This window comes from Furipterus horrens, unplaced genomic scaffold (assembly GCF_987537825.1).
Source record: "Furipterus horrens unplaced genomic scaffold, mFurHor1.1.pri manual_scaffold_4, whole genome shotgun sequence".
Classification (NCBI taxonomy): domain Eukaryota; kingdom Metazoa; phylum Chordata; class Mammalia; order Chiroptera; family Furipteridae; genus Furipterus; species Furipterus horrens.
This window is the reverse complement of record NW_028327174.1, coordinates 6,531,242-6,545,036: the sequence shown is the minus strand read 5'-3', so window position 1 is coordinate 6,545,036 and position 13,795 is coordinate 6,531,242. Positions and strand designations below refer to the sequence as shown.

Here is a 13,795-nt window from a genome sequence, read left to right as displayed (position 1 = left end):
CATGGAATATTATGTAGAGTTTAAAAGGAAATGGTAGATTTATTTCTACTGATTTGAAAATTCTTTAATCTATTATTGATTGAGAAAAAATTTGATTAGACTTAGTGTCCAATAGGATATTTGTGAAAACTATTAAACCAAGAACAGAAAAATTGCATCTAAAACCAGTGATACACCTCTAACAGATCAAATTGTTTATGCCTGGAGAGCAATATAGTATAGGATATGGGGTAATGAGGGGAACTTTTACTTAATTTTGTTCTTTTTTAAAAAGATTTTATTTATTTATTTTTAGAGAGATGGGAAGGGAGGGAGACAGAGAGGGGGAGAAACATCATTGTTGTGAGAAATCAGTTGTCTCTCATACACCCTGTCCAGCAACCCAGGCATGTGCCCTGACGGGGAATCGAACTGGCAACCTTCTGGTTAGCAGGCCGGCACTCAATGCACTGAGCCACACCAGCCAGGACTTAATTATATTCTTGAAGCGTGATAGAATTAAATGTCATCCCTTGAAACCTGTGCATTTTTTCAGTGAACAGTTATTCGAAAGACTTGTCAATATTCCACAAAATAGGTAGGTAGGTAGAAAGAAAGAACAAACAGGAACATCACCCTGGGCAGTGCAGAGAAAGGCCCCCATGCCTGCAGTCTGCTCTCCCCCTGCTCTGGGGCCTGTAAGCCCCCTGGGGAAGATTCTGCACAGCAGGGTTGAGTTTTTCCCAGGATGCATTTTGTTCCTGGAGCAATGCAGCGGGTACCGTCAGGGAGGGGTGAGCCAGGTGGAGGAGCCAGCTGCAGAGGCTCCTGCGTGGTGACCTGGTGGTCCCGGGGGGCAGGGTTGTGTGAGCAAGGGGAGGGGATATTTGAACCAGTACGGGAGTTCCCTTGATACTTGGGCTTTCAGGGATACTGGGTACAGCAAGCTGGACTAGCAGGCTTGATTGCCTGGGTGGCAGGTGACTTGGTGCAGGGTCACTGGCAACTGGCCAGGACATTCACAAACACGGTGGCAGCAAGGGCCTCCTCCGTCCAGTTCCGAGGAGGGCCTCAGTCTCCCCTCACCCAGGAATGCAGAGCCCTGACCCGTCTGCTCTCTCCCTCTTTCCTGCAGGATGAAGATGAGACGCTACAAGCTCTTTCTCATGTTCTGTATGGCCGGCCTGTGCCTCATCTCCTTCCTGCACTTCTTTAAGACCCTGTCCTATGTCACCTTTCCCCGAGAACTGGCCTCCCTCAGCCCTAACCTCGTGTCCAGCTTCTTCTGGAACAATGCCCCTGTCACGCCCCAGGCCAGCCCAGAGCCGGGGAGCCCCGACCTGCTGCGTACCCCACTCTATTCCCACTCGCCCCTGCTCCAGCCACTGTCACCAAGCAAGGCCACCGAGGAACTCCACCGGATGGACTTCGTGCTGCCGGAAGACACCACTGAGTATTTCGTCCGCACCAAAGCCGGGGGTGTCTGCTTCAAACCAGGTACCAAGATGCTGGAGAAGGCCCCATCGGGGCGGCCAGAGGAGAAGGCGGAGGGGGGCGATGGCTCATCTGCTCGGGGCCCCGTCCGGCACCTGCTGAGCGCCCAGGAGCGCGCGGGGGGCCGTGGCGCGCGGCGCAAGTGGGTGGAGTGCGTGTGCCTCCCGGGCTGGCACGGGCCCAGCTGCGGCGTGCCCACCGTGGTGCAGTACTCCAACCTGCCCACCAAGGAGCGCCTGGTGCCCAGGGAGGTGCCGCGGCGGGTCATCAACGCCATCAACATCAACCACGAGTTCGACCTGCTGGACGTGCGCTTCCACGAGCTGGGCGACGTGGTGGACGCCTTTGTGGTGTGCGAGTCCAACTTCACGGCTTACGGGGAGCCGCGGCCGCTCAAATTTCGGGAGATGCTGACCAACGGCACGTTCGAGTACATCCGGCACAAGGTGCTCTACGTCTTCCTGGACCACTTCCCGCCGGGGGGGCGGCAGGACGGCTGGATCGCCGACGACTACCTGCGCACCTTCCTGACGCAGGACGGCGTGGCGCGGCTGCGCAACCTGCGTCCCGACGACGTCTTCATCATCGACGACGCCGACGAGATCCCCGCGCGCGATGGCGTGCTCTTCCTCAAGCTCTACGACGGCTGGACCGAGCCCTTCGCCTTCCACATGCGCAAGTCTCTCTACGGCTTCTTCTGGAAGCAGCCGGGCACCCTGGAGGTGGTGTCGGGCTGCACGGTGGACATGCTGCAGTCCGTGTACGGGCTGGACGGCATCCGCCTGCGCCGCCGCCAGTACTACACCATGCCCAGCTTCCGGCAGTACGAGAACCGCACGGGCCACATCCTGGTGCAGTGGTCGCTGGGCAGCCCCCTGCACTTCGCCGGCTGGCACTGCTCCTGGTGCTTCACGCCCGAGGGCATCTACTTCAAGCTTGTGTCGGCCCAGAACGGGGACTTCCCCCGCTGGGGAGACTACGAGGACAAACGGGACCTCAATTACATTCGGAGCTTGATCCGCACCGGGGGCTGGTTTGACGGCACGCAGCAGGAGTACCCGCCGGCCGACCCCAGCGAACACATGTATGCCCCTAAGTACCTGCTCCAGAACTACAACCAGTTCCGCTACCTGCTGGACAACCCCTACCAGGAGCCCAAGAGCACAGCAGAAGGTGGGCCGCGGAGCAGGGCTTCTGAGGGATGGCCACCCGCCAGGGCCAAATCGGAAGCGGTGGAAGGCTAAGGCTGCATGATCTTACAGGGCCGGTGGCAGGGCAGGGGTGGTGACTGCGTCTTCTGTTATCTTCCTGCTCTCTGAGGGGTTCTTGAGAGGACCAGGAGTGGATGGGTGGGGGAATCTCCCCTATTCAAGCCCGTGTGAATCAGGGGTCAGGCTTGTGAGCTCAAAAAACATGCTTCCTTGTCAGGAGAATGGAGCCCAACCCTCCGGCCCTCCAAGAGTGCTATGGCCAGGAGGTGCCCCTGCAGAGTGCATGATGGTTACTGGGTAGCAGGGGAAGGTGGGGAAGGGAACTGGAGGAGCTCCCACCATGCTCCCGTGGGAGCTGCAGCCCTGCTTGGGAGAAGCCCCACCATTTTGCTTCCTGGGGCTTTGGACCTGCAGTGAGAGGAGGGCATGCCAGGAGGTCCCCAGGCTCTGTAAATAATTGCATTTGGGTCCAGGAGGAAGAGGGAACACCAAAAAAGGAGGGGATAAAAAGGAGTATCCAACTGGGAGGAGTACAGCGTCCTCAGAAGTGCCGGGCCAGAAGGAGCCGAGAACTCCACCTGCCTGCGCCACAGGGACACTGCTGTGCTGGAGGCCACCTGTGCTCCCCAGACCCTCCTGAGCTGACATGGGTGTGGGGCCTGGGGAAGCCTGGGAAGTCTGAACCTGGCTTTGATGTTCCTTCTTACTTTTTATATTGCTGTCTTGTGGGCTACCCACTTAGTCCTTGCAAGGCCAGGAGCTCAGTTCTCAGAGTGGGATGGGACATCAGCCAACCTAGTAGATCAGACCCAGGGATCACCCCTTCCCACTGGAATCCACAGCCCCGGCTCTCCACTATCTCAGGTGGAGTTACCCTTGTGCCCTTCCTTGGTGCTGGCGAGGGACCAGGAAGGGGCCATGAGGCTGCCCTGGGCCCAAGAGGGACGTTAAGGCCAGTTGTATGTTATCTCATTTCTCTTAGTATGCCTCATGGGGGCAGGAAATGTGTTCATTAAAGTAGATTCTAAGCTGCTGTAATTAAGAGACCCTGAAATACAGTGAGTGGTTTAAGCAAGACAGAAGCTTGTTTTGAATTTAACTGTCTAGAGGGAAATGGTCTGGATCGAGTAGGGCAGCTCCGCTTTCCTCATACACACCTTCTAATTCTGGATAGAGTGCTTGCTCCAGCTCCCACCACCACATGCGCACACAAGCCTTGGGGGAAGCAGAGAAAGGCAAGGGAAACACATACCCTTTCCTGTTAACGGCATGAGCCAGAGATGGAAAAATCACTTCTGTTAGCATCTTGCTGGCCACAAGTAGCTGCAAGGGAAGCGGGGCTGCCATGTGTCCAGCGTCAACCTAGTTCTTTTATTAAAGGAAGGCAGAGAGAGTGGATACAGGGGAAAAGGAGCATCTCTGGCACGGGGGGTGGGGGATCATCCTCTCTTGCTTGGAGCTCCTGGAACAACCTGGCCCTGACCCCTCACTGCTGGCTCAGGGCTGGGGTGCAGTGAGAGTCTGCAGTTAAGGGAAGGGTGAGCCACTCTCTCTCCAAAGCCCCAGTGGAAGCTCACCCAGTGATGCCAGGATGCAGAGGCTGCTTGTGGAATGGTACGTGTTTGTGTGTGTGTGTGTGTGTATTTATGGGCATGGGTGCATGCATGCTTGTGTGTACTTGTATGTGTCTGTGTCGGTGTGTCCCTATACATAGATACTTGTGTGTGGATGTAGAAGCAGGGCCAGGCTCCCCCTTCCCCAGAGTTGTGGGGCCTGTGACCACACCTCCTGCAGCTCCCGAAAATGACTGAAGCAGAAAGCCCTTGGGGAGCCTGGAAAGCAAGGCTAAAGGGGATGCAGGGTCTGTCCGTCTGTCTTTCAGTCCAAGGGGTGAGGATCCTCCTGACCTGAGGGCTGTACAGCTGAGCGCCCACTACCTCCCAGCCCCTCCTGGCGCCACCCACATCCTTGTATCCCGTTCCCTCCGGCCTCCAGCAAGGACTTTCTCTGGGTGTTTTCTGATGGGCCAGATGCGCAGGGTATCGCCTTTGCCACAGCTCTGTCTGGGGAAGTTCCTGGTGTGGGTGTGGTTTGGGGAGCTGGCTGTGGGACAGTCTCTGGTGGGCAGGAATGAAGAAGGTACCCCGAGGGAACCCCTCCCTTGGAATTATAGCAGCCCCCTCCCCACCCCCGACTACTCTTGGGGCTGAGAAGTGGCTCAGTAGGTCAGCCACCACCCTTACTCACGCCTGCACAGGCAGTCTGGGGGCCCCTGGATCATTCCTGAGCCCCAGCCCAGAAACCTCCCTCCTTGCCAGCTTTCTTACCCCATGCCCCTCCTGCTACTGTGGGGTGCCCCCTCCTGTTACTGCGGGGTGCCCCTCCTGTTACTGCGGGGTGCCCCTTCCCAGGCTGGCCCCCAGTTTGCCAGCTCAGGGGCAGGGGAAGAAGAAGGGAGGAGCTCAGATCTGCCAGGCCCCGCCTTTCCTCTCAGACCCTGAAGGGCATGCTCATGGCCACTGTCAGGTGGAGGGCTAGCCATTGGGTGGAGATGACAGCTGTCAGGGGGGGTGGGAGGCCAAGGCATGGGGTTGAAGAGTTTCACATAAAATCACATCATACACTGGGAATTTGTGGGGCAGGGGAGCCCCGGGCCACTCCCCCAGTATGAAGGGAAACCAAACTGTGAATGTCAATGTGAATGCTGGGGCACCACTGGCCCTGTCAACATGTCCCGATTTCTTCTCCTTGGGAACATCTGCCCTATGACCTGTAGGCTCAAAGAGGCCCAGCCCACCCACAGGCCGCGCTGGTTCCCAGAGTCAGGCATGGGAGAGTTTTGGGGGGCAAAGGTGACAGGGTGGAGAGGTAGGACTTGCCCAAACAGATAGCAGGGCCCTGAGAAATGTATAATTTAAGGACACCATTATCTTTTTTTGGAAGGGAAAATCAATATGTACATTCTGAAATCATTTTCTCTGTAAATGGTTGGATTTCATTTCACCCTTAAAGGGATGCTTAAGGTAATATTAATAATAAAAACAGCTACAAAGTTTGTAGAGTGTGTGTGTGTGTGTGTTGGTTTAGGGGTGCTCTGGGGCAGGGAGGGCTGTGAGTCTTGCTAAAGCCACTGTCGCTGTGGAGTGCTGGGTCTTTGGGGTGAGAGCCTTCCCCCAGACTGGACGGCTGGTGAGGAGGGATGCAGTTACCTCCACCAGCACCAGGGGGCAGCCTTCCCTCCTACTGGTGGAAATGGGCTGAGAAAGGGAAGGCGCCAGCCAGGGGTCCCCAGAAGGAAGAAGTGGGCTGGGACTGGCAACACCCAGCTTCCCAAGGCAGGGGCACCTTTGGGGATCTGGATGAAGACTGGTGCCTCTACCAAGAGGGCAGCAGTTCTCCTGCAGTTGTGTTTTGGGGCATCGAGACCAAGGCGCCCACCTCTGTTGTTTCCTCCCTGTGCCTGTGAGGTCCTAAGGTCATACAGCCACTGGATGGCAGAGCAGGGCTGGACCTGGATTTATAGCACTAGCCCTGCCATCAACCCTCTGGGGCAGGTGCGGATGGCAGCCTCCAGATTAGTCCTCTCTCTCCCATGAAGCTGACCTTCGACTTGTGCCGTGATGGTGCCTGGGGCTATGGAATGTGGGGGGCTTCCTGGAGGCTTCCTCTGGGACCCGTCCTGTGGAGAGGGCCCTCTGGCTGCTTTCTAAGGAGTCTCAGATGCTGAGAGGGGACACACTTTGAACTGCCTTGGTCTCCTGTGGGGTGGCTGTGCAGTCTCCATGTTAGATGGAGAGACCAAGGCCGGAGAGGGGAGGGAGTGACTGCAGTGTTGATCGCCAGAGCAGGGGCTGGTGTCTTCTGGCACTCGCAAGGTGCCAAGTGCTTTACAGGCAGTTGGTGAAGGAAGAAGGCACAACATTCTTGAGGTCTATAGAAGACAGAGAATGTCCTAATTCAGCCGTTCCAGTTCACCAAGGTCACTTCCTGGGGAAGAGGCTCCGTAGGTGAATGCTCAGCTCTACAAAGCTCTTGAAGGGTCCCCTTAATGGCTAGCATTTAAAGCAATCTGATTAGGGTGCTTAGGAAGCAATTTTGTTTTTGCAAATCGAGTTCATCTGTCGGGAAGCCCCCATGCTAGTGACGTTAGGCATGTGACCCTACTCTGTGACAAGTAGTCCTTCCATTCTGACACCCATCGGTCACATCCACCACATCTCTGTCACGCATTTAGCCACTGCGTGCCTTTCAACTCAATCCTACACTCAGTGACTGTCCACTGGTCAGCAGGCCTCGAGCAAGATACAGAAATGGACAAGACACATTTTCTGCCCCCAACTCAGCACTGACTGGGAATAGGCCAGGGTTTCTCGACCTCAGCGCTACTGCCACTGTGGGCCAGATAATTCTTTGTGCAGTGCTGTGCATTATAGGGTGTTTAGCAGCGTCCCTGGTCTCTGTCCACTAAACACCAGTAGCATCCACTCCTCCAAGTATGGCAATCAACCGCGTTTCCAGATATTACTATGAGGTGGGACCCCAAAAAACCGGAATTTATTTTAAAATGTGTATTCTTAAATGTTTAAACTTCAGTCACCTTCAAAGTACTCTCCATCTGATGTAATACACCAATTGAGATTTTTTTCCACTGCTCAAAACAGTTCTTGAACTCCTCAGTTTTGATGCTTTTTAGTGCCTCTGCTGTGTTCTTTGTTTGTTTCACCTCTTCCACATTCGCCAACAGTTCCTTTTGAGGACTTCTTTTCATTCGGGGAAACAAAGTCACTTGGGGTGGGATCAGGTGAATAGAGAGGGTAGGGCATGAGGGTCCTGCCGTTCTTTTGGTCAAACTGCTGAACACAGCGTGGTGTGGGCAGGTGCACTCATAAATGACCCATCATGAAATGGGCAAATGCATTGAAAATCTTCAAAAAAAAAAAAAAAAAAATTTACTGAAGTTGAATTCAGCCTCTCACAACAACGCCAGTTGGAACACTGATACAGACGGGTTTCTAGGACACTCAGCCAGCGGGGAAACCTGTACGACAAGGTGCGGCTACAAGGGGTCTGCCCTCCAGAAGATAGTTCCGGTTCTTTTGAATCCCCCTCGTAAATTGTCTCCTGGGGTGCAACATGGCCCAGGTTAAGAACCACAGGAGCAGGAGTACACAGCTGTTGAGCATCTACTGTGTACATGCCAGGCACTGTGTGCACATTACCGTATGTGATTCTATGAGGCAGATGTTACTGGTCATTGGAGGGTCAGCTCTTCTCTTGCGGAATTTAATGGTACTGGGGGGGGGGTTATCATTTTCCAGCCACGGAGATTGGAGGTGGAGCGGGGCTAGGATTTAGGGTGAGGAAGGGTAGAAACTGCTCCAAGGCAGACAGCTCCCAGGCCGGATTGAGCAGCAGCGGCTCCACCACCCTCTCGCGGGGCGGCACTGCCTCCTAGTGGGAGGGTGAGGTATGTCGGCTCCTGGCGCCGCGGGCTTCCGGCTCGTTCCTTCCTCGTCCTTTCTTCTCGCTGGCTGCCTGCCGCACTGCATGCTGCGAGAATGGAAAGGCAAATACACAAAAATTAGAATCGTGGGACACTGAAGGGAGAAAGGGAAACCAAACCGGGGAAACAACACGAAATGACGAAGACAACGCTAGGGGAACGTGAAAGGGTCGGAGGCGTGCAGAGGGGAGGGATGGCTCCTCTTCGCTTTTACAGACGAGGAGAGGAAGGTTCCAGAACTCGCGCAGGAGGTGGCGGAGCTTTGGGAGGAACACGAACGGTGGGCCCCACTGGAGCATCGGTCTTGTCTAGTGGGCGTGTCTTCCTCACTTTTTCGTCCCCAGCACTCTGCCCAGGGCCCAGCAGTGCTCACTAAATCCTGCTAAATTGTACTGACATCACGTGTGCATAATAATTCACCCTTCCTTGGGCGACCCATCCCCCGGCCTCCAACTTGTGTTATTAGTGCTAGTAGTCGATGTTGGTATTGATGCCACCAGCATGTTCCCAGACCATCAGACCCCAGGACCCCTGCACCCTAGCAAGCCAGAGTAGCTGCCTTTCTAAGTCAGGGGTCACTCACCCCCTCTGCCTCACGGAGGACAGAGGCCCACGTGTAGAAATGGCTTCCCCACTGAGGAGCTATGTTTGGAGAGGGCTCCTCCCATTCTCCAGCCTGCGCCTGGCACCCAGGGAAGAAGGGTTGTTTTGCCAGCAACCGAGCAGGAGGGCATCAGTGGGTCAAGTTCTAAGACTCTGAGGACGGAGAACATGTACAGACATCACAACCCGTCATCTGAACCGCAGCTCGAGTCTTTCCCAGCCCTGCTCATCCTCTGGAACACATCCTGACCTGGAAATGCAGAAATGATCTCTTGCTCTCCTTCTCCCTCTTCTAATCTCCTCCAACCAACCCATTCCCCACACAGGGCTGCTCCAGTCCATAGAGGCCTTTGTGCCAATTGGGAAGACCTGAAGATGAGGCTCTCAAATACACAGAGAACTTGATAAAAGTGGCTTTTTACAGCATCGGGAGAAAGAAGGATTAGCTCACCAATATCTGACAGCCATTTAGAAAAAAGACTAATTATAATCGTTCCCTCAGTCCTTACACCAAAAAGTGAGTCCCAGATGAATTTATCAAAGATATAAAAAGTTTAAAAAGTATAATTTAAAATATTTTCTTTATTTTTTTTTTTAGAGAGAGGGGAAGGAAAGAGAAAGTGAGAGAGAGAAACATCTATATGTGAGAGAAACTTCCATTGGTTGCCTCTCACACGCCTCCAACCAGGGACCTGGACTGCAACCCAGGCATGTGCCCTGACTGGGAATCAAACCGGCGGCCTTCTGGTTCACAGGCCAGCACCCATTCCACTGAGCCACACCAGCCAGGGCTAAAAAAGTACAATCTGACCAGTCTTCTCTCTCTTTGGCCTGGAGGGTGTGTATGCATGTGTATGTGCTGGGTCCGGCAGGGAGGGGTTGAGCTGGATAAACTCCCAGGTCCCTAACAGCTGTGACAGCTGCCATCCATTACACCCAGACCCTAAGCCCAATGACCCTGAGCCCACCATACCTGTCTGCCTCCTGTAACACTTTCTCCTTGACTGGAATATCCTCAGCTCTCACCTCTTCATCGTGGCATTCTCTTCTAATGGAACTCCTAGCGGTTCCTTCGCTGGACTATGGAGGCTTTTACCTTGGACTTGAGTCCAGGTTCAAAATGAGCTATGCCATTTTGGTTTTTTTGTTCTATAAGCTAAGATTGAGTGCTTTGTGATGGGGATTGGAGAGAGCTGGGGAGTCATACTCTGTCCACAGGTGAGGACTATTCTGCAGCATAGGTGGGGACCCTGGTGTTGCCAGATCTTCTAAACATTTGAGCAAGTCTGGAAAGCTGTCTTGTATAATCGTCTGGGACTTACAAAGCCCTTTGTGTAGCAAGGAGAACACTTCTTGGTCCAGTCCGGCATGTAGGCCTCCAGTTGGTCCCTTAAGGATGAAGAGGTGGAGGCAATAATCAGCCTGAATGGTGCTGCCTTGTCTGTAAAGTGGGTACATTGATACCCAGCCCTCACAGGACTGTAGTAGAGATCAGTGGAGATAAAGGATGTAAACGGAAATCAAGTAACATTCTTGAGGAATTGCTCTGGGCTGGGCGCTGTACTCAGTTCTCCTAAGTCCTGCAACTCACAGAGTTTGCACAGGTGGGAAGTGGAGATGCGGGGATCTAGGCTCTGAGCCTGGGCACCTGCCAGCCCCGGCCTCCCCTCCCCTTGCCTGGTAAAGGAAGGCTATTCAGCAAACAAGCTTACATTCCCTTTGTCCTTTTCACCACCACCTGGCACAATGTGGGCAGCAAAGATTTCACTCACTCCTGTCCAGGGATATCAGATTTTCATCTGGTGAATACAAGATCAATGACACCTGTTTATAGCAAACCCCGTTATGAGGGAGCTGGCTCTTTCTGAGAGTGACTTCCAGGTCCCTTGCCGGCTCACAATCCCAGAGCTTTGCTGATCCGGTTACAGCCAACTCCTCCACCAGCTTCGTAATGATAGTGCAGGTGCCTTCACTCCATCCTGGGTCCTCCCCTGGGAGGGCCGGGGAGGTGGAGGTGGGCTGGACTGAGCTTTCTGGCTTGTCATCCAGTAGCAATTTCCCTCCAATTTAGGGCAGTAAGCATTTCCAGAGGGGTTCAATTTTATAAGGCATCCTACTGGGCAAAATGAAGGGAATGGGACTGGTGAGATGCAGGCCTCAGAATCCTCACCCTCTCGGCCTCTGTATGGAAGCCTGGGGCCGCCCTGCCCTGCTCCCCCATAGGGAAAGGGGCTCCCTGCCTGCTCTCTCACTCTCCCCTCGTCTCCTCTGTGCCGCCACTGCAACCCAGTGCAATCCCTCTAACAACCCTCTCCTTGAACTGTCCTCTCCTCCTGCTGTGTGTAAGTGCCGGCACACAGGAAAAGCTCAGTAAGCATGAATCCTTACCGTCTGCTGATGACTCTCTCAAGGGATACTGCAGCGCCTGTGGACTGAGCTCCTGCAGGTCTCAGTCCGCCAGGCTAATCCCCACGAAGTAGCCAGGCTGCTCTTTCCAAGACACAAGCCTGATCTTGGCACAGACTGCCCACTGCAGTTGGATCAGGGCCAAGTTTCCAGCTGTGGCCTGCTGGGCCCTTCCTTCCGCACCAGTCTTATCTCGGACCTCTTTTCCTGCATTCTCTGGGCTCCAGTCTTTTGAGCTCTCCACTGGGCCATGACCTCGTCCTTTGTCCTGACTACTCCCTGTTCTATCACCTGGTGAGCTCCCGAAAACCTCAGCCATAGTTATAATTCTCATAGCAGAAATCTGCTTGACCTACTTATCTCTCCCTTCATTTTAGTTAGCATGAGTCAATTTCAAGGTCTGATTGCTTAAGTACTTATATTAAGTTACAAGTGTACAAACCAAGGCCCAGAGAGGTTGAGAACCTTGTTGAAGGTCACCCAGCCATCAGGAGGAGGAGGATTCAAACTCACAACTGACCCCAGACTGATGGTGTGGTGCGACAGCCGGAAGCACGCCTTGTAGGCCATTGCTTCCTCCCTGGGCTGCCTCAGGATGCTCACTTGCCCAGCCTCATCACCGCCTCGCCGCCCTGCCTTGTGCTCCAGCCAGGTCATGCCCACCCCTCTGCTTCCGCACTGGGTCACAGGCTCTCCTGCTTCCCACAGTGGAGGCGTCTCTTCTAGTTCCTGTCTGTGCACTTGTCTGACTCCTTCCTTGACCCTGGACTTCTTGAGGACAGGGACTGCATGTTTTATTTTACATTCCTGCTTCTAGGCTTGGCTCATCCTGCTTCTAGGCTTGGCTCATACTAGGTGCTCACAAAATGGTGGGTGGGTGCCTACTCGGTTAATACATTGGGAACAATAGTGTTGGTTCTCATGGGTCATTCAGCAAAAATGTTCTGTCCACTTTTGTCCAATTCACAGGTGAGGAAACCAAGGCACGCAAAGCCTAAATCACTTGCCCCACACTCATCACCACCCCATATGCCCCCTTCAAATGAGACTAGACTGTCCTGACTCAGGGGAAATGGCCCATCTCTTCCAAACCCTTTACCTTTCTGGAAAATGTTAGTTAATTGTTTAATTCCACAATTAAATGTCTACTCTGTGTGAGTCACTGTTTTGTTGAATAAGTGTTTCCCTCTCACCCTCGAACCATGATCCCATAAGAGGCTGTTGCCATCATCCAGATGGGAGACCAGAGATTATGTCAAAACTGCAATATCAGTCAGAGAGATGCCAGAAGGCCCCTTGTCCCATGAAACCCAGCAGAGCCCCGAGATTTGGGTCAGTGCCCCTTGCTGCCGTCTCCAGCCTGCAAAGTCCCCACAAATACATGTGGGTGCCAGACGCCTGTCTCACTGCCCTGTCTTCTCCCCTCCCACACATTGCCATGGAAGCTCTGGAAACAGGAGGAGCGTTGTGAGTCTGGAAGGAGAGCGAAAACCATGAAGAACAAGAAGAGTCTGGGGGAACTGATCTGAAGGGCAAGACCCCCAAGGGATGCCCTCCTTCCCTCCTAAAAATAATATCTATAGAACAACAGGGTCAGGAGGGATATGAAAGTTCACCTGATCTTCCAGCTAGAAATGTCACCATTTAGATTTATTTGGGTCACACAATTATTTGTTTAAAGAGCAAAGTAGGGCAGCCTGGAAGAGTGAAAAGAATACGTTTTGGAGTCACACAGACTTGGGTTCCACTGCAAGCTTCTCTGCTGCCTAGCCCAGTGTCTTAGAGAAATTACCGAACCTCCCTGGGTCTTGGTTTTCTCATCTACAAAATCAGCCAGGGGCTCAGATCAGGGAGATGGCAATGAGGAAGGGAGTGGTTAGATTCTGGAAGTATTTGGAGGTTGAGCCACCAGAAAACCAGGACTTGATCTCTCCTTTCCCCGCAATGACTGGTGGTCCTTTGCACATTAGAGACCCTCAACAAGGATTTCTTGCATCAATGAATGGGTGAGCAACTACTTCTTAAATGCCAGATACTTTTTAATCCTCACAGCAGGCCCAGGCAGAGAGAGGCTGGGAGACTTGCCAGAGGGCAGCTGTCCTTAAACGATGGAGCCGGAATTGGGAGCCAGCTGGGCCTGACTCCAGAACCCGACATTCCTTGGCTTCACTCAGAGCCGGTCACCCAGTGAAGCACTGGGGGAGGGGGTTACAGATTCCAGAAGACATGGCTCCTGCCCTCAGATCTGGTGACAGAGAAGCCAGTGCATAAATTAAAAAAGGGCCTGGGCAGATAACGGGCGCTAATAAATAATAAATGAATATGCTTTGTCATTCACCAGCGTAGGAACCCTACCGGTGTGCAGACGTTTCTGTGGGGCCCGAAGGAGGCACTTAAGTGTGCTGCATGAGGGGCAAGGAAGAGGCTGGGAAAGACTTCTGGAGGGGACATCTGAGGTGGACCTTGGTAGGAGTTTGCCAGGAGCCAAGGGGCCTGGGAAGCTGGGACAGCACGAAGCAATGTAAAGATTCAAAATCGCTCCGAGAAAAGAGCCTTGGAAGAGTTCTGAAAGCTACGGCAGGGAATATTATTAGTGTTG

At 53.6% G+C, this 13,795-nt stretch overlaps 1 protein-coding gene across 2 annotated transcripts in view; it reads left to right on the top strand.

The window, feature by feature from the left end:
* MGAT3 (beta-1,4-mannosyl-glycoprotein 4-beta-N-acetylglucosaminyltransferase) overlaps nucleotides 1–5,739 on the top strand; it is a 29,685-nt gene extending 23,946 nt beyond the window's left edge. For both annotated transcript variants that reach the window (XM_090272402.1, XM_090272403.1), the window contains exon 2: nucleotides 1,115–5,739. In XM_090272402.1, coding sequence (XP_090128528.1) covers nucleotides 1,116–2,717 — 1,602 coding nt within the window. In that variant the 5' untranslated portion in view covers nucleotide 1,115 and the 3' untranslated portion in view covers nucleotides 2,718–5,739. The remainder of the gene's footprint in view (nucleotides 1–1,114) is intronic.
* The last annotated feature ends 8,056 nt before the right edge of the window (nucleotides 5,740–13,795 follow it).